Raw genomic sequence first — 20,717 nt, forward strand, 5'->3', positions numbered from 1 at the left:
CTCATATACACATATTTGCCAGGGCTGATTTTTGTTTCCAGTCCGGCCCTAACATTACAAGTTTATTTCAGTAAAAAAAGGCGGCTGAAAACTTCGGCAAGTGGAGTGGTGGGCAAATGGGTGGTGGGTGGATGGTTTTATAAAATAAGAACAGTTAAATAAATAAAATTAAAATGTACCTACCGTGGTTTCTGCTGCGTCCTCCTCGCTCCAGGCTTCTCCCCTTGTGACTGCAAGGCCCCAACTAACTCTCATAACGAATCCTGGCACGGCCCTCGTGCTGTTAGCAAGAGCAGCGCCAGGATTGGTGAGAGCGACTTCAATCAGCACACACAAGAGCACTGTAGGGTTTTGCTCTCTCTAACCCAGTTGTCTGGGTTAGAGAGGTTTAAAGTGCGCATGTGTGGCTGGCCATCGCAGGACGGACGGCCAAAGAGACATGCGCACTTTAAACAAGTGCAAAGGCAGGCCACTTTCCTCCCATTTAGCAGGCCCCGTCCTGACACTCCGTTTGGGACGGGTGAAGAAAAATAAAATGTTAATGAATTAGCTTCATTAACATTTTATTTTTCATCTCTGGGGGAATTTAATTGGGGCGACTCTCCTCCGCTATAAGAGAGGAGCGGCCCCTGAATAAAAGGAATACAGAGATGGTGAAACACACATACACAGAACTCAGCTCTTCTATTAATACATTCTCCACACTGGCAGATGCACTGAGGAAACAGATCCTCTACAGGCAGCGAGCAATCCTCCACCAGCGGGGCAGCGGCCAGAGTCTCTGTAGTGGTGGCACCCTGGTGGGTTGCACACTACATTGTGAACACCAACACAATAGCATTTACTCACTGACTCACTCAAACTGGATGCATGACGTTACAACGCATACATTTACATCTCGGTATATTACATCACGGTTTTTACAAAGCAAGTCGTTACAACGACGCGTTGGAGGACGCTGGACATAGGAGTAGTATAATTTACTATTCCCACTCCTGTCTAAGTACAGTAGGGAAGATGTTGAATAGTAAATTATACTATTCCTTGTCCTAGAGCACCATCAAGCGCAAGTCGTTGTTACGACTTGCGTTGTAAAATCCGCAATGTAATCCCCGAGTTGTAAGTGATGTTTCCCCTCAAACTAATGTACACTCACTCACTCTGCTACTTAATCAACCCACTTATTCCTACTGACTCTCACTCATACTAACTCACATACTCAAACTTGATCATCCTCATCCAAGCTCATTCAGTAACTCACTCATGCTCGTTACAGCTCGATACCCATCATTAATTGGTTTTTCGAAAGGGAATGTGACTTAAAGGCGGGTTGCGGAGGGCATGTGCCTCTTTTTTCAGACCTGTTGATCTCCTACCCTTCCAGGCCCATGAACGACTGGAGGAGACAAAACTGGAGGCGGTGAGCGACAACAACCTGGAGCTGGTGCAGGAAGTGCTTCAGGACATTTCCCCCATCTTGGACCAGAGCCGCACTGCTGCCGAGCTGGCGGGAATCCTGCAGGAGCCTCACTTCCAGGTACCGGGGCAAGGAAAGAGAGGAGGGACAATAGCGACGGTAGCAACGGAAGTTTATAAAACCAAAAAAGAATTAACATGAGATGAGTGAGGGAAAATGGGAGAGGAAAGAAAGGCCCTGCTCGCAGAGGAAGGAGGGAAGAGGCTGGAACGTATTTATGGCTGATCAACATATTTGAGATATGGAATTAGTACTACAGGAATTCGAAATTCTCATTATTTGCACATAACTACGTGAAATTTTGGGGAAATTACTTGAATTTACATGAAATACAGATCTGGCATTTAGTGCTTTATTTTAGTGTGAAATGTGTCCTTGTGTACGCATTTCGTGCTAAAACACAGCACCAAAAAAATCAACTGAAGCGACCAACAGCTGCTTGGTTTGTGGTAGATCATGTTGTTCTCGCGCTATAATTGTGGCTTAATTATGGAACGTGCTTTAATGGCATAATTTTGAGAATTTTGTATAGCAAGGATAACGAGAACTTCTAACATTCTGCGAATTACGTCATTGTAATTGGAATTTCGCCAAGGCTTAATTAGTACGGCCTCTGCATATGAGAGAAGTGCAAAGAAGGAGTATGAAGGTTGATGCTTTTCCATTGGGAGGGCAAAATAGGGACTGGGGAAGTTACACTGTATCTACTCTACTTTCTCAGATAGGGGCAGCAAAGTGTGTAGCGAAACATGGTTGCTAAAAGGATACTGCAAGCAAGGAGAGAGTGGTAAAACGATTATATGAGAAAAGGCAATGAGTTTGAAAAAGATAAGCAGGCAGGAAATGTTTGGGGATGAAATAAACCAGATATGTAGTTTAAAGCCCCTTCTGCAGCATTCACAATTGGTTTAATCTTTATTCCATCATGCTCTCTCTCTGCATACCTCATGTTTCCTTTGCCCTGTGTTCCTATTCAACCTCTATTTTTCACTCTCTTCTCTGCTCTCCAAATTGCTCCTACCATTCCTGTAATTTTTTTCTGCCTCCTCTTCTCGTGGCATCGCCCTTTTCCTTCTCGTCTCTACGCCAAACCTGGTTATTTTCTGTGTCTTTAGACTTCCTGTTGGTCCAGAGTCATTAATTTCTCTGCTTTTCTTTTGTCAGTCTCTGCTTGAAACACATGATTCTGTGGCCTCCAAGAGTTATGAGACTCCGCCCCCAAGCCCTTTGCTGGATTTCACATTCAACAACCAGCCAGTGCCCCCAGATGCTGTCCGCATGGTGGGCATCCGCAAAACGGCTGGTGAGCATTTGGTAAGTGGAGATGGTGGCATGAATTTTACAAAACCCTTGGGAATTGCTAATTCCATCAGAGACATCAGAGTGGGCAAAGGAGGGGAAAATAAGAAAAAATGCCAGGAACATGAATTTTGCCGGAGACATGGAAAAACAATTGCTTCAAATAGAGATTGTAAGAAGATGTTCACGTGCCAGGAAAAATGTTGTTGTGAGATGCTGGCTAGCAGATTATCGATATGTGAATCTAATAGGAAGGTACATTTTATGATTTGGAGGCTGTGAGAAGAAGACATTTTCTCAAGCTGATTGTAAGAATACCCATGCTCACTGAAAGCCATGGTGGCACACTGACAGTGCCATTGAGAATTAGACAATGTGAAGTTGTGTAGGTGATGGAGGGATATGGTTCTAGGTAAGTCAAAGTAGGAAAGGCTACCGCAAAGTAAAAAGCCAGTCAATAGTTGAGATCAGAGTGGCATCTAATGGGTATTCCAATGTTCTTAGAGCTTGTGTGGGAAGGAAGAGTCATTTTCTTACGTTCAAGAGGAGCCTATGAGATGGCGAGTTGTAAGAGAGCAGGAGACATTGGCCAGAGTTTCTGGTCACTTGTTTTGTATTGTTGACACAATGAACAGGACCCTGACCCTGTCTTGCTCTGATTTTTTCACAGGGTGTGACATTTAGGGTTGAGAATGGGGAGTTGGTCATTGCTCGCATCCTTCACGGAGGGATGATTGACCAGCAGGGCCTGCTACATGTTGGAGACGTCATCAAGGAGGTGAATGGCAAAGAGGTGGGCAATGACCCCAAGGTCTTGCAGGAGATGCTGAAGAACGCCAGTGGCAGCGTGGTCCTGAAGATCTTACCAAGCTACCAGGAGCCTCACCCGCTTCGGCAGGTATGTGATTGTTTGTAAGGTACAAAGGTTTCAGCCTGCAGGCTGTGCATCATAAGAACACATAGTGTCCTGGATTTATTTTGAATTGTGTCTTTATGAAGGGGAACTAACTCAATGACACCAGAGTAAAGTAGAAGGAACACATATTTAGTTGGTCCTGAGAGGTGCCCAAAAGGACTTTTAGTTTGTGCACTGGCAAAAAGAATGGATTGTCCTCAAGCAGGAGTGTTGCCTGGCTACAAGAGGTGTGATGAGATTTTACTGCTGTAGCTGCAGCACTTTCTTTTATGCTGCATTTTTGTTAAGTGGGAAAGCTTTAATTGGGTCACTGTATTGAAAAATACGTCAGTGGCCCTGTTTCCACTGAGCCACAAGGGTCCTGCTGTCAGCATGCACGAGGAATGATCTATAGGCTGCAGTGACAACTATAGGCTGCAGTGACACCGCGTGTAGGAAGACAGCAACATTCCTGCAATAAGCTTTCAGATTTGATTTCAACCAAAAGTAGAGTTCTACTGACTATTAAAATGTGCGTTTGAGTATTCAGTTGATTGGGTATGCGCTCCAATGTTAAGGTACAGGCGATACTTCAGGGGTGCTGTGTAGACAACAAATTCAGTTAATCTTTTTCTGTCACCTTTCTTCCAATTCTTCCAAGAGTTGATCTCTGGAGATGTTTTGTCATCAGGGACATTTTAATGTATTTAAAAATTGCTAGTAGCGGGTGAGTGTACCCTTCACTTTTTCAGGTTTCCTTCTTTCATGTCATGTGTTGAATAGTTAATTATTGCAATAACTCAAATATGTCACACATGGCATATGCCTGGAGTCACAGGAGGGGAGAGCAGATACAAATTGTTAAGGGGGACATGGAAGAGACGTGAATCACCATAGACATGCCACATAGACATGCCACTAGGGCCCTCATTACGAGTGGCCCAGTCCAGAACGCGATAATTATGCTGTGCCCCAGGGACCAAACTTTTTTTTTTTTTGCGATTTATTGAGCGCGAACAGCTACCTCACAAGGAGGTGTCCCGGCGCTGTGAAAGCAGCGGAGCCCCGAAGCGCAAGCCACATACAGGAAGTTAGTGTATTTTGTGGAAGAGCCAGGTCTTAAGCCTTTGTTTGAAGACGGCTTCAGAGGGAGCCTGTTGTAGCTCTGGGGGAAGAGAGTTCCATAACATGGCTACGTTAGCCGTGAAGGTTCTTCCCCCTAGGCGTGCTCTTTTTACCCGAGGGACCACAAGCTGCACCCGCCCGTTGGAACGGAGAGTTCTAGATTGATGGTATCGGGGTAGCCTAGATCTCAGGTAATTAGGGCAAGTACCATATAGGGCTCTATATGCCAGAGTCAAGGTTTTGAACTTTATCCTGCTGGCCACTGGGAGCCAGTGCAGGGCTTGCAGGTGCGGAGAGACTGAGTGTTTGAAGGGAATTTGCCTTAGCAGTCTCGCAGCCGCATTCTGGACCATCTGAAGCCGTTGGATCAGATAGGCAGGAAGGCCCAGGTATAAGCCATTGGCGTAGTCCAGCCTAGAAGTTACAGTTGCATGAACAACCGTCTTGCGACACTCCTCCGGCAGTAGCCGCAATATCTTGTTCAGGTTCCTCAGTTTAGAGAAACAGCAGCCTGCAGTTTGCTGAATATGCGAGGCAAAGGATAGGCTGCTATCCCATCTGATCCCCAAGTTTTTGGCACTATGGCTAGGCGAGGGGGGGGAACCCATTTCCACCGGCCACCACAGCTCTGCAGGAGGAGGCGAGCCTTTGCCGAAGAAGATCACCTCTGTCTTCCCGGCATTCAATTTTAATTTATTTGTGTTCATCCATCTAGCGACATCGTGGAGGCAACCCTTGAAACTCGCAAAGGCACTTTCAGATACCTCCGAGTATGGGAACACCAACTGGGTATCGTCGGCGTAGGAGATCGCTTTGATCCCCCAGTTGGCGATAAGCGTAAAAAGGGGGGCCAGGTAAACATTAAATAGAAGCGGGCTCAAAGCCGAGCCCTGGGGGACGCCGTATTTTATCTTGGTGGATTTAGAAACAAACTCCCCTAGAGCCACCTTCTGTGTTCTCTGCGATAAGTACGAGCGAACCCAGCCCAGTGCCTGATCTTTTAGCCCTATCTCCGCCAGCCGTTGTAGCAATTTAAGATGGTCCACCGTATCAAAAGCGGCCGATAGATCCAGGAGAACCAGCATAGCTGACTCCCCTGAATCCAACGACCACCTTACGGAGTCAGCTACCTCAATAAGAGCCGTCTCCGTGCTGAAGCCCGGTCTAAAGCCTGATTGGGTCTCATGTAATATATCATGCATCTCAATATAATTGTTGAGTTGCCTTTGTATAATTTTCTCAAGCATTTTCCCAGGGGCTGCCAGCAATGATATGGGGCGCAGGTTATTGAGGTCCATTGGGTCACCATTAGCTTTTTTCTTTAGTGGGAGTAGTGTAGCATGCTTCCAGGCATCAGGGAAGACTCCTTCAACAATGGACCTGTTCCAAATTGCCTGTAAGGTAGGTGCAACAAACTCACTAAAGGATTTCCAGAGCCTGGATGGGCAAGGGTCCATAGGAGACCCAGATTTACATTTTAAAAGTTCTTTAATGACAGTGATATCATCTACTTGATCAAACTGCTCAAGTATCGCGGTTGGCTTTCTTATTATGTCAGGGGCATCAAGTTTTGTCGTCTCTACCTCCGGGGCAAAAGAGTCATAGACTTTTTGGATCTTGCCTTCGAAGTATTCCGATATCTTATTGCAGAGTGACAATGAAGGAGTAACCTCCCTCTCCAAACAGCCAGGCTTGAAGAAAGATTGAACCACCTTAAAAACTCCCTTACTAGAGCACTCCGCATTTTGTATGGAGGTCGCAAGAAAGGATTTTTTTGCCCTCTGTACCGCCTTCTGAAATGTTTTTAGCGCTGTTCTATACCGATTTCTTTCCGTATCACCGTAACTGACCCTCCAGGCTCTCTCAAGTTTTTTGCACTCCTTCTTGCCCTCTTTAAGGTCACTCGAGAACCAGGGGGCTGAAGGGGACTCTCTTTGGGAGACAGCTCGTTTTGCCGGTGCAACCGAGTCTACCATGTTCTTAATCCAGGTATTAAGAGCCTGGGCATTCAGGTTGCTGTCATGCGTCAGCACCGGTCTATTTTGGCACAATACTGGCCCCATTGCTTCCGGGACTAGCTTTTTCCAGGGCCTTTTAAGATAGACATGTTTCCTCAGAACTTGTCTAGGGGACTTTATTTCCACCGTGAATGGGATCAAAAAATGATCTGACCAAATTAGTGGCATAGCTGTATCTACCTTAACATTCAGATCATTCTCAAAAATAAGGTCGAGCGTGTGGCCCACACTATGCGTAGGGCCTGCATTGCACAATGTCAAGTTTGCTGACCTAAGAGTCGACACAAAAGTGTTCGCAACGGTACAGTTCTCGTTGTCCACGTGTAAATTAAAATCCCCAACTAAAAGAAAATTAGAGTGGCGAAGGGAACTTTGTAGAATCTCTTCTGTGAGTGTGCTCAGACTAGAGGTAGAGCCTCCAGGGGGACGGTAAATTAATAGTCCTGCCAAGGACACCTTAGGTCCTAGCTGAATACTAAAGTGCAAGCCTTCCACCCCGGACATCAAGATAGGTGACGATGAAGTGAGTGTGAAGGTCTCCTTAATTATTACCGCAACCCCCCCCTATCTTGCTCTCCCCTCGGTTTGCCACACACATTTTATACCCCTGAGGTATGGCTAACGCTATAGATGTAATATTGTCATCGTTCAGCCATGTTTCTGTCAGAAACAGGGCGTCCCAGTCACAATCCTCTAAGTGCGACCATATGTCTCCTGCATGTTTTGATAGTGATCTGCAATTTAAAAGAGCTGCTTTAATGCTCCAAGGCCGTGCTACAAGCGGTTTCACCAGCCTCTCTGCCCTCACCTTCCCTCCCTCCCTCAGCATAAACCCACAACGATCACATACCGTGGCCATAGAATTAGCCCCCGGCGCCATCCTGTGATCTCTGCAGACCTTATCCGTATTTAATGCCAGGAGATCTTTCGATGACCAGACCGCCCTACCTTCATGCCCCATCGTCAACCGGCCAGCAGGACCGGCCGAGGCCGCAGTCCGGTCGCGGACGGGCGCAGACGGGCTTTCCTTAGGCGCGCCATCGGCGCGCCCGCTGCGCTCGTCCGCTGCGCGGCCGGATACACATGGCCTAAAGTAGGTGTATCCCAGGATGTGACGCGGTGGTTGGTAGGAGTCTCGTCCCTCCGCTCTAACGGCCCGTAGCAGCCGTGTCTGAGCGGGGATGAAGCGAGGCAGCAGTCGTGTTCAAAGTGCCCGTGACCCCCCCTTTGTGCAAAATAAGCAGCAGGTCTGTACACAGTTTAAAATTCAAGCTTAAAAATACACAGAGCAAATTACACGCAATTCATTAAAAATAACCAGCGCCTAAGGTCGCGCTGCTATCACTGAATGCGGGCTGCTCCCCTGACGCCTTTTGTAGGCGGCGGCTGGGAGGAGTCACGTCTCTCCGCTCTAACGGCCCGTAGCAGCCGTGTCGGAGCGGGGACGAAGCGAGGCAGCAGTCGTGTTCAAAGTGCCCGTGACCCCCCCTTTGTGCAAAATAAGCAGCAGGTCTGTACACAGTTTAAAATTCAAGCTTAAAAATACACAGAGCAAATTACACGCAATTCATTAAAGATAACCAGCGCCTAAGGTTGCGCTGCTATCACTGAATGCGGGCTGCTCCCCTGACGCCTTTTGTAGGCGGCGGCTGGGAGGAGTCACGTCCCTCCGCTCTAACGGCCCGTAGCAGCCGTGTCGGAGCGGGGACGAAGCGAGGCAGCAGTCGTGTTCAAAGTGCCCGTGACCCCCCCTTTGTGCAAAATAAGCAGACTTTAACAAGTTTGATAATTACTGCCTATTATGAGTTCAGCATTGAAGAGTTGGACTTGCATGTGAATTGTCGTGTTTACAGCTTATAAATCTGCATGTCCTGGCATTTCCCCCCAATAAATTTCATCAGCTTTGACCTGCCAAAATGCACCTAAAGATACCGCAGCTGAAGATAGCTGACAACTGTTAATAGCTATTGTGTGTGATTTCATAGAAAAAGTAATTCATACAGTACCAGCTCCGAGAAACAGTTCGTCTGAAATGCGTAATCCAGTACTTCAAGATCAGTGGCATTTCACATTTGTTAGATAGCAATTTATACAATGAATATTGTTTAGAAATTACCAGAGATACGCCTTGTTTAAAATAGAAATGCCATTAATCTTGGAGATTGGGTTTCTGCACTGGTTTTTAGCCAAGGTTTGAATAGATTCCTTTCCCTTGTTCCTCTGTCCCTTCCCACATCCTGTCACAGGGTGACACTAAACATGTTTTTTTGTTTCAATTGTTGTTCCTGGGAGTAACCCCCCCCCCCCGAAGTCCCGCTCTCTCTTTTCTTTCCACTACTTTTTTTCTCTGCCACCTTCCTTCTCTCTCCTCCCTCCGCATAACTCTCCTTCTCTTGCCTTCCTCTTCTTTGCTTCTTTTCGTGAGAATCACTCCACCCCCCCTCTCCTACATATAAAATGCTTATACTTTTTCATTCTTCATAGTTCTTCTTTTCCACACTTTTTGTGCGCGGTGCAACTACTCAACCCCCATTCCTTTTCTGAGCCTTTGCCCGACGCTGCTTCTCACTACGTCTGTCTCTTCGTCTCTTTCGTTCTACTTTAATCTTAAAAAGATGTGCCTTAAACAATTAATACTGATTTTTAACGATGTTGCTTTTCTTTTTTTTAACTTATTTTTTGACAGGGGTTCCCAACAGTTTATTTTTTTATGAATTTACACACTGCAGTTAATAGCATGAGAATATGTCTCAATGAGGGGTTGGTGGTCCTGAGGTGCAGGTACGCATTCAAATTGCTTCAGCTGTAGAAAATGATACCAGACAGAATTCTTTGTATCTTTGCGTCAGCAGTCAACGTTTAGGGAGCCACTATTTTTGTGTTCATTAAAGAATGATACTTTACTCAGAAAACTTGTCAAAATTGGCATGCTGAGGCTTGGGGCTAATTTTGTGAGCTTGGATAGAAACTCAATAAGTGACAAAATGGCAGCGCGTGATGTTGAATGAAGACCGATGTGGTACTTGAATCAGTCCTATAGCCAGTCCTCTACAATCCATTAATAAATCACCACCCAGGGTACCTGATACAGAAGGGTTTCCTATTTGCACAAGAATTTATAATGGTCATGTGTTTCATATGCCGGCTGAAGTAGAGAGAGAGAGAATAGTTTATTGTTTGATCAATAAAAAATCATTACAATGGTGAACATGCATCACTAATAAATGCCACTCATATGCCAGCTGAAGTAGAAAAATCACTTTAAAAAGTTTGAATATTTGCCAACTGGCGACATTAAAAGTTCAATTCAGCTAGGGACGTAACCGTGCTGTGCTATCTCGACTATACACCACGTCTGACCGGTAGCAGTAATAATCAAACTTTTCTGAAGGGAAGCAAAACAATTAATTAGATATTGGCCATGCACTCCATCGTGGGATAATGAAATACTACCTTCGTTTCAGTGATAGAAGTACCTCAAACACTGTGACCCTTACTGATCCAACGTTAATATTTAATAACCCACAATTCAGTCTTAAGACTGATCTGGTGGTGGGATCTCTGTCTGCCAGGCTGGTCAATGTAGGCCCTAAATACACCATACCTGTCACATGATGTCACCATCAATCTCACGATGTCAGTGGGAACTCTTCACACGATCACTTGGTGAAGAGGCAGTATCACACGGTGAGCACAGGGTGCGCTAGAAAACCCTTCATAGAGTAAGATTCGTGTGTGTGTTGGAAACGTTACGCCCTCGATACTCCTGCAAGGTTTTGCATCCTCCTCAGGACACTGGAGGCGGGCTCGGCAGCCTTTGTGGGGGTTTTTGTATTTTGAACCAGACAATAGATGCTTTTTAGGCAATCCCGGTACCAAACCCACGCCCTGCCCGTTGCCTTTCCCTTTAAATTCCCACCTCCAGGGCTGTTGAGGCAGTGAGAGCTGAGCGTCCTACTCCCTTTCAAACCCCACTCTCTCTCACACTGTGAAAAGTGTTTCAATTTAGCTGGTCTGATACACTCAGGTGGGAGGTAAAGCCACAGCATTTTGGCGTCGATTACGTACAGCTTTGGAAACATATAATTTCTGGTGCAGTTTAAGTACATACATCCGCACGTTATAGCCCAGTTTAATTGCAGAACTGGTAACTTAAGTTATTTTTTGCATCCAATAATCGTTATTTTCTGGATTTGATACATAACACCGAATACTGAGGCCCTTGTAATTGAGGACTTTGATATTGCTGGCATGACTTATGATTGGAAATATTTGTAAGAAATTATACCAGTGCCAATGTAGGATGGTTTAATTGATGTCACCTAAGAGGAACGCTTGAAAAGTAGCACCGAAGTGAGGGCACATAATTGATGCTATCCAATCGTCTTCCTGGCAGCACGTGGTTGTCTCCTAGCAAATAAGGGACATTGCACTCACCTCTCTGCACTCCCCTCTCTGCGACTGTCCATCGCTCTTTCCATGACTGTCTTTCTTGGTGCAAACTCTGCCAAGTCTGGTGGCAGATTTTTCCACAGTAGATTTGGCTACGGCACTGCCTCATTCTTTGGGGGAGTTGGCGCTGCACTTTTGCCAATCCTGTCACCGAGTCGACTGCCAAGTTGGGTGGCTAATCCACCAGAGATACAGACGGAAAGGTGCCATTTTTGGGTGGATCATGTGTTACTGCCATCTTCTGGATAAGTAATGTATACATGCACTGGAGATGGCGATACAAAAAATAAGAAAAGCTTACAGTATGGTGTAGACCAGCGGCAGCTCCTCGAGGGAGTGCTGAGGGGTGGTGAGGCGGGGCGGGGGAGTGAGAGGGTGGGAGTAGTAAACTCTGGAATTGGGCCGAACGGAGTTGAGTTAAGAATTAAATAAATAAAATGAATTACATTGCACGCAGCATCGCCGATTTGGCGTTGCAGCACGCGCAATGTAATTCATTTTATTTATTTATTTACTGAAATCCATTCGGCCCAATTCTGGAGTTTACTACACACCCCCCACCACCCCGCCCCACACCACTCCCTCGAGGAGCCGCCACTGGTTTAGACTAGAGACTGCAGTGAAATATTTTGTGTTCGTATAGTTCTAGTGAAGTCGAATTTTAACCTGCAGTGGATAAGAATTAAATTCCGTTGTATTTGTATAGCGCATGGCTACAGAAGCGGATCTCCCAGCGCTTGATGCAAAACAACCTCTCCACGAAACTGAGATGAACCATTTCCTCAAGCCACGTTTAAAAAAGATAGATTTTTAGCATTTTCCTGAAACAGGCTTCCGCCGGCTGACTTCTAAGGAAAGCCGGATGAGCATTCCAGAGCCTGGTGATGAGGAAAACAAGAGTGGCCTCCATTTGCTCGATTGATGTTGGGCACAACCAGAAGTCCCTGGTTGCTAGAGCGAAAGGGCCCTTACTGGAGCGTAGGGGGTAAGCCGGGATTGAATGATAGGTGTTCCTTTTCTATGGATTGCCCGATGTGCGATACAGAGAGTCTTGAAGTGAATTCTTGTTTGAAATGGAAGCCAGTGCAGGGCTACGAGGGCTGGTCTGGCTGATTGATGCTCCCGTCGTTTTTGAAGAATTCTTGCAGCGGCATTTTGTACCACTTGGAGCTTTCTGATCACAGAGAGTTGTCGTAATCAAGGCGAGAGTTTATAAGACTGCACCACTATCTTTCTAGTAGGAAAAGGTAGTATCTGCAAGAATTTCCTTTGAGATCTTAAAATGCCAAAGCATGAGCCTACCAATTTTATGACTTGTGTCTTAATCGTAAGCTTGTCATCTATCCAGACTCATAGTCTTTTGACTGCTTAGGCTCGCTTAGGGCTATCGCCCACATAGCCTGGTCATGAGAGTTCCTGCCATCTAGAGCTAATATTGCCTACCACCAGAACTTCTGTTGTCTTGCCATCAAGTTTTTAAAGCCTACTGCTGGACATCCAGTCTGTGACCTCCCTGAGGTAGGAGTTTACTTGGGTGATAGTTTGAGTGGGGTTGGGTGTAAGGGCAAGGATAACCCGAGTGTCATCACCATATGACACTATGGCAAGCCCATGTGAGTGGACAGTTTCAGCAAGGGGGAGTACATACAAGTTAAAGAATGTGGGGCTAAGTGAGGAGCCCTGTTGGACCCCCACACGACAGAGGATGGATAGAGGAAGCAAAGGAGTCTTCACATACTTGGAAGCGCCTGTCCGCTAGACTTCCAGCTATTTAATGGCTATCCCTGTGAAGCCCACATCCAGCATCCTGTGGATGAGGATGGCGTGTGACACAGTGTTGAAGGGTGCACTCAAATCTGATTTTAGCATGGAGGATGTTTTTCGATAGAACTTTGTTAATAAATTCTGTACTCTCTCTTTGTATTTTCATGACTTTTCTGTAGTTGAGATGTCTGAGTGAACAATAGGTAGCCGCATGTCGTGTTTCAGAATGTGCTGTGTATTTCTGTGACCTCCATTGTTCTGAGAAAAATGTTTACTGTCATTGACTTGGCACAAGAGGAACTAGCTCAGACAAAGGCAGTAGGTGTGGATTTTTTGTGTACATCTTTTTTGTGAGCAGTAATATAAATGGATTTTGTGCCCGCTTTCTCTGAGTGTTATACTGTTAGGAAAAGCTCTAATTGTTAGCTGGTGGAAGCCACCTCTTTCTTTTTTGAAGTGGTGGGCGGCCCCGGTAGTTGGTGACTCGTTAGTTGATTAGAGGTGGGGATAGACACTTGTGGATTCACTATTCTTTGGCTTGGAAGAGAAAGATCACTTACCATACAGCTCTATAATCTTGATGCTCTTTGCGACAGAAAAGGCTGGTAGTGCCCGCTCGCTGTTCCATTATTTCTTCAAGGAGTGTATGAGAACACATACCTTGCATTTTGTAGTGGGAATTCAAACCTGTGGGAGCACTTGCCACATTCACAGCTGGTTTACTATTGACGTATAAAGAGGAAATGCTGAGTGTTTTAGTGACCTTATTCTTTGTGGGTGGGGCATACTTAAAGCTGCACCCCCATGCACCCATGCAAGGAAATCCGGCAATGTTTTGCTGGAAAAAGGGGAAGGCAGGTCCTTTCATTGTTTGAAATGGGGACACACCATATCATCTTTCAACCACGAGGAGACACTGGGGCGCACTAAAGCACGTTAGAAATGCATACATAAAAACATAACAAGCACTGGCATAGCCAATAGGTCTCCACTTACAAGTCTACAGCCATGCACCACGTTATACTGGTACTGTGCCGCCAGGGATTGAAGAGCTAGGGAGACGCATAATGTGAGCATACAAAATCCTACAAGGTGTTTTTCTGCTGTGTGTCTGTAGTTGAGCTGCAATTAATGTCTGTCTCACGGAAGACCTGTGGTAATCCAGAGCACCATTTGCTTTGCTAATGTATTTTTTTTCATTGAGGGGCTGACCCTCTCACTCGTTATTGTTCAGTCAGGGGAGAGCAGTGATTTTTAACGAAATACGGTTGCCTGACTTCCCTTACGCAACGTTCTAAAAGAAAGACATTTTGATATTTTATGTACTGGGTCCAACTCAATTATTATGGGAAATTTGTCATTTACAAAATACAGTGTACTAATGTAAGTCAAGGTAAAGGGACAGTGAAGCAGACCCAGTGACTGAACTGAAAAAAATGCAATCAGGGAAACTGCACCCAAATCATGACTTCCCCGCCTGACAAAACTATGTGATCGTTGTCAAATAACTTTACTTCACTGTGCCTCGTTTTACTCTGGAGTCGGATCCGAGACAACCTTGAGATTATTCTGCATTAGTAGTGATTGAATAGATAACTGCTCCGCATACAAAATATTTGCTGTACATACAGTGAACGTTAAACACTGGCATTTCTTGATTCACTTATGCCAATGTTGTCAGTAATTGCAGGTGGGGGAAAGTTTATGTTTTGAACTATTACTTTTGACTAATGCCAAGTGGCGGCTCCTCCGCTAAGGCGGAGGAGCATCACCCCACTGCTTTTAAGCAGTGTCACTAAAGAAAAATAAAATGATAATAACTTAAAGTTATTATCATTTCATTTTTTCCTTTTTGCAGCAGCTTTGTGGGTGGGACGGGCGGGGCTGCTCTGCTGACAGAGCAGGGGAGGGGAGGCGTGGTTTGCACTCCCTAAAGTGCTCATAAATGTTTGGCCGGCCCCATTCATGCGCACTTTGCATGTTCTCCATGCATGCAGCATTACAGTCTGCGGGCAGAACATGTCCAGTCTCCCATTCTCTGGCTGAGCGACAATCCCCATGGCACTCAGACCAATCACAACGCTGCGTTGTGATTGGCTATCGGGAGGCTGGGAGCCTGGTGCTTCCTGCTTGCTGCCCTGGAAGCGGGAAAGAGGACCAAGAGGAGGCAGCGCGGGCGGCAGACAGGTAAGTGTGTGTATTTTTTTTACGTATCATTCCCTTCCCCCACTGCGACCCGCCCCATGCCCTCACCTTCAAATACCAGCTGCCACTACTTATGCCATGGCAGTGATATAATCTAATGAGGTTCTTTCAGTAGCCTAGAAAATGTGACCTGGATCCTAGTGGCGGACAGAAATGGGCCCCTGACATCTATCTGAATGTTAAAGTACAGCAATAATCAGGGTTCAATGGGCTCCTCTTGCCTCTAGGCCCCAGTCCACTGCACCTGCAACACCAAAGGAAGCTACGACCCTGGGCACCAGCTCCTATATTCTTTGGGAGGGGAGGGTTGATGAAATGAGTGCCCATGTTCGCCACAGGCATGTCTTTGGCCTTGGATAAACGTTTAACTGCAACACAGAACAAGAACAAGGTTTGGTGTGACAATGCAAGAAGAAATATTGTTTCCGCGTGATAGCACGATAAGGGCAAACATATTGGCTTGGGCAGTTCTTGTTGGTTGTATGGTTTTGGTGATGGAATAAACAAAAGCAAAATAGAGACCATATTGTGGACACACCTACAAGAACCAAATTAAGTATTACAAAATTAAGTTGAATGAAAACGTGAAACTAAGGATGTTTGCAAGCTTTAAATCTTTACTAGAGGGAAACACACAATATCATTCAGTTTTTCATACATGCAGGTACATTTTGCCGTGTAAATAATCTAGACGTGCAAACCATTCGAGAATATCGCTAAAACTGCTGACTTTAATTTGCACCTTTCAAAACAACCAGCGAGGTAGGTAGGACGATCAGCAGGAATTACAAGCGACTTGAAACAAGAGTTGCTGAGCACTGTTTGGGCACTACTGCTGCAGGTTTACATACAAGCGCTTACAAAAGTGAATGATCGGTACAAGGGCCAAACAGGACACTCACTCGCTCACCTGGGGGTGAGTATCAGGGGGCCGAGGCACACAGTGAAACGGGAGCGTGGTGATGGAAGGAATCCACAGTCAGAAACACCGGCTTGAGCAGGGCTGGCTTTAGGGCGGTGCGACTGGTGCGGCCGCACCGGGCGCTAACCTAGAGCGGGGGCACTGACCTCAGGGGGGCGCTTTTTTTTTAGCAATGCCATAAAATGTAAAAGCACCTGCTGCAGAGTTCCTTGCGTTTCCAGCTTTCATGCAGCAATACCAATGTCATGATGACTTTTGTGAATAATGTTCCTTCTAGAAAGAGATCGAGGTTTTGTCTATTGGCAGTTTTGACTCCCCATTAAGTACCTCAGAGGCTTAATATGCCTGTGCAGAGATCAGATCTGTATTTTATGTGGATAGCTGAGTAGATTAGTAGAGCCAGCCTTTACCAGCACTTTAAAAAATGTAAATGTATTTGAGAGTGGGTAAATAGTGAGATGAGGGGCACTTTTGCAGGCTGGTAGTGAGGGAATCCAAAGAGGAGGTCAAATAGGGTGAGGGGTGCCAAAAAGTCTTGTTGCACCGATGGCCACCAGCAGTGGCGTCACTGGGGTTGGTGTCACCCGGTGCGGGTAACTCATGGTGTCACCCCCTCATGACTTACCGCATGGACCACCTCTGTCGGAAATGTACGGTGCTAGGTACTGTCTTACTCCCTCTAGCTCCCTCTCTCTGTCTTACTCCCTCAAGCTCCCTCTCTCTCTGCCTTACTCCCTCTAGCTCCCTCTCTCTGTCTTACTCCCTCTAGCTCCCTCTCTCTGTCTTGCTCCCTCTCTCTCCCTCTCTTACTCCTTCTAGCGCCCTCTCTCTCTGTCTTACTCCCTCTTGCTCCCTCTCTCTCTGTCTTACTCCCTCTAGCTCCCTCTCTCTGTCTTACTCTCTCTAGCTCCCACTCTCTCTCTTACTCCCTCTAGCTCCCGCTCTCTCTCTTACTCCCTCTAGCTCCCTCTCTCTCTGTCTTGCTCCGTCTAGCTCCCTCTCTCTGTCTTACTCCCTCTAGCTTCCTCTCTCTCTGTCTTACTCCCTCTAGCCCCCTCTCTCTTACTCCCTCTAGCTCCCTCTCTCTCTCTCTTACTCCCTCTAGCCCCCTCTCTCTCTGTCTTGCTCCCTCTAGCTCTTTCTGTCTTACTCCCTCTAGCTCCCTCTCTCTGTCTTGCTCCCTCTAGCTCCCTCTCTCTCTTACTCCCTCTAGCTCCCTCTCTGTCAAGACCCCCCCCCCTTTTTACACTCTCTGCCGCTTTCATGTGGTTTCTCTTTTAAAGCTTTTCAAGATGCAAAAATAAATCTGTGTACAAGGCACCAGCGAGTTTGTAGACGTGAGAATTTTACGATATGAAACAGCTAAAGTAAAAGCTCATTTCCAAGCGGTTAATACCCCCCCCCCCTCTTTAGCACCGTGTCTTTTCCCATATAAATGGCGGGGGCCCCTCATTACTACACTTTTCAAACTTTAACTAATGAGAACATTTTAATTCGAATAGGTGAGAAAATATCTCGGTTCGCTGTTGTTTTTAAAGCGGATCGAGTCTCTCCGAGGCCTTCGGGTGCGGTGCAGGGGGTGCCATGTACAGAGGCCTGCTGGGGGGGGGGGGGCGCAACCAGATGGTGTCACCCCCATGTGAGGGTGTCACCCGGTGCGGTCCGCACCCTCCGCACCCCCCTAGTGACGCCACTGGCCACCAGCACTAAAGCCAGCCCCGGGCGTGAGTCCTGGTGTGCATTATAGTCTAGCAGGGAGTGTGATAATTAAAGGCTGGTGCTCCTGCACGGGTCACGTACCCGGAACCTGCACGGTACACGTACCCGGAACCTGCACTGGTCACGTACCCGGAAGCACCTGTGGGCAAGAATGACGAGGCTGCTGAATGGAGTCTGACCGTGTAACCTACGCAAGTTAATGTGAGCCATCGGGCGACACATGTCCAGAGTGCACCACATGTTCAGACATGAACAACCATCTGGATCAGAAGGCTGACACTTAAGAGAAGCTGTGATTTTTAGTGGCAGAAGATATCCCGCAACTTCACATTTGTGAACTTTGGAACTCAGTGAACTTTAGGGTGAAGCTGTCTTGACTGAATAACCCCACCAGGTGATTCTTACTTGCCAAGGTTTATTCAGCCACTTGCGAGGGGTGGCTTTAGGCTGGTATTGGTGTAGTGAATCTGTTTGTAAAGAGTGGGTGCTAAATGTGTTTTGGGGACTATTTTTTACCTTTCCAAAGTCGGACATACCACTCCACCATTTAATGTTATGCCTCAATGTGACTGTTGATATTAGAGGGTAGACAAACTCTAGGTGTGTACCTTATGTCACCCACGCTTTTGTGGTCTTTCTGATTAGGAGTTTGAAAGTGGGTGGAGAGAAATTCTAAGCTTTTTACTCAATAGTGTTGGGTCCAAGTGTGAGCTCAATCACAGCCTTGTAGTGGACATTTATTGCAGAATAGGGTCTACTTATGATTGATTTGTTATCTGTGGATCTCATTAAGAGCCAGCAATGCAAATATCAGATTTTAAATGTGATTTTCACTACTGTAATGGAGAAACAGACAGTGGGAAACAGAAGTTGTTTTCCACTGTTGCTATGTCATCAAGTAATTCCAAGCCACGTTGACTAGGCTCTCAGAGTGCCTGTCAGTGAGGCACTGGCTTTCTGCTCCAGAGGAAAGCAGAGAGCACAGTTTTGGGCAAAGAGTAGAATAAAGGTGTAGAGGGTGGTAGCGTGAGCGGCAAGACCCAAGGTATTATTTGTATCTGGCAGAAGGAGGAATGGTTTGAATATTTGGGTGGAAGGACATCAGTTGTGTAAAAAACACAAGTGGGGTGGGAAGGATGGAAAATACTGAGGGTATTAATGCCTGGGGTATAACAATATTGCTGGTGGTGATGTGGGAGGGTAGCAGGATGCCAGGTTTTCTATGTTTTTTGGGGAGAGCTGGTGGTGATGTGGGGAGAGGTGGCCGAAGGGTGTTGGGGCTGTGTGGTAGGACATCTGGTATAACACAGGGCAAGAGGCTGAGGAAGGGGAGTCCATGTTGTATATCACCTTTCTGTGTCTTCCCTTTTAGTATATAGCTGTTGAAACAAATGAAAGATGATTCTGGTGGTCCATACATGGTATACAATTATAAATGGGGATTGGAAATGTGGTTACTGTTTGAGGGGGTGAGACCCTACTCAAGCAGGAACCATGGTCATCCCCAAACGCCTTGCATTCACCCTCCTGAAAGTGAACCTGTTTTGGTTGGCTTCTAGGACTCTGCAGATTTAACCACTGCTAACCAGTGGTAAAGTGTTTGTGCTCTCTCTTTTAAGCATGGTGAAATTGGCTTACACCCAATTACCTAGGAGTACTAGTAAAGTGGTACTACATGTATGCAGGGTATGTAAATTAAATGCTACTACTGACCCCGCAGCACTGCCTGTGCCCCCACTTAAGTAGCCTTTTAAACATGTGTCAGGCCTGCCATTCCAGACTGTGTGTGCAGTTTAAAACTTCCATTTTGACTTACCAAAATAAATCTTTTGCCTGTAGAAAGGAGTGTATAGCCTGCACTCAGCGTACTCAAAACTATAACATTTAGTCAATGTATTTCAATTGTGTGCTGCCTTTTAAGGGGACCTGCTCTTGTCCCTGTGTGAATATCTTGAAAGAGGTGTACGATACTGTACACCCAACACAATGGGCACAACTCTAGACCATTGAGGTTCATCGAAACATATACAAGTTTCATCAAACTCAATAAAGTAATTCTAGCATTTATTTATGCTTAATACAAAATCGATAATTGCTTGGAAATACAACATGAAAACTGAAAATGAGGAATCCAGCGTGTTCAAACTCAACATGTGCATGTGTTATCCAAATGAATCACAAATTATCCAAGCATGAAAAGTATTCCAAGAGAGGTGGTGCTAAAAATATATGCAACTATGTGAAACCATACGTAATACCGATAAACCCAGCTCGCAAGACACTGGATACTTTCCAATATGTGTGTTGTTCTCTAAAAATATAGCACATACCCAAATGCTACGGATAAGACTGAATTTCCAGTGTATATTGGTTGATGCGTACTGAGCGCTGTAATAAAGAAAGAATCAATCCTTAAATGTGCTGGCTAAGAATGCCGATGCTTGTGACCCACTCTGTACCACTGTTAACTTACTTAAAATTTGGCGTGTTGAAAACAACCGCATACATGCCAATAGACCCGATTCAGGCGGGAGACTACCGATTTTTCAAGCAAAAAATGGCTTTATGTTAGCTGTCTCCCATCTGAAATTGCATTTTCTACAATAGAAGTCAATGGGGAATTTTCATTCTTCCGATTTTTTACTTTAAATCTCCAACGTCACTGTCCTAAAATGTTGGCATGTATGCAACCGACACAGTTTCTATCCTCGAATAGCGTCCGATGACGTGAAGTACCCTACGCAGAGCCTGTAACAATACACATATAGGGCTCGATATTCTGCCCTCATAAACTTGAAAGTTTAGAATGAGAAAATTCTACAAGCACACAAGCATTACCGT

The 20,717-nt window shown here is 45.9% G+C and overlaps 1 protein-coding gene across 2 annotated transcripts in view; it reads left to right on the forward strand.

Annotated features, from left to right (window-relative positions):
• MPP2 (MAGUK p55 scaffold protein 2) overlaps positions 1-20,717 on the forward strand; it is a 436,959-nt gene that overhangs the window by 178,760 nt on the left and 237,482 nt on the right. For both annotated transcript variants that reach the window (XM_078645234.1, XM_078645233.1), the window contains 3 exons: positions 1,385-1,537; positions 2,642-2,791; positions 3,447-3,674. In XM_078645234.1, the coding sequence (XP_078501360.1) occupies positions 1,385-1,537; positions 2,642-2,791; positions 3,447-3,674 (531 nt within the window). The remainder of the gene's footprint in view (positions 1-1,384; positions 1,538-2,641; positions 2,792-3,446; positions 3,675-20,717) is intronic.

Source organism: Lissotriton helveticus, chromosome 5_1 (genome assembly GCF_964261635.1).
Source record: "Lissotriton helveticus chromosome 5_1, aLisHel1.1, whole genome shotgun sequence".
NCBI classification, from domain to species: domain Eukaryota; kingdom Metazoa; phylum Chordata; class Amphibia; order Caudata; family Salamandridae; genus Lissotriton; species Lissotriton helveticus.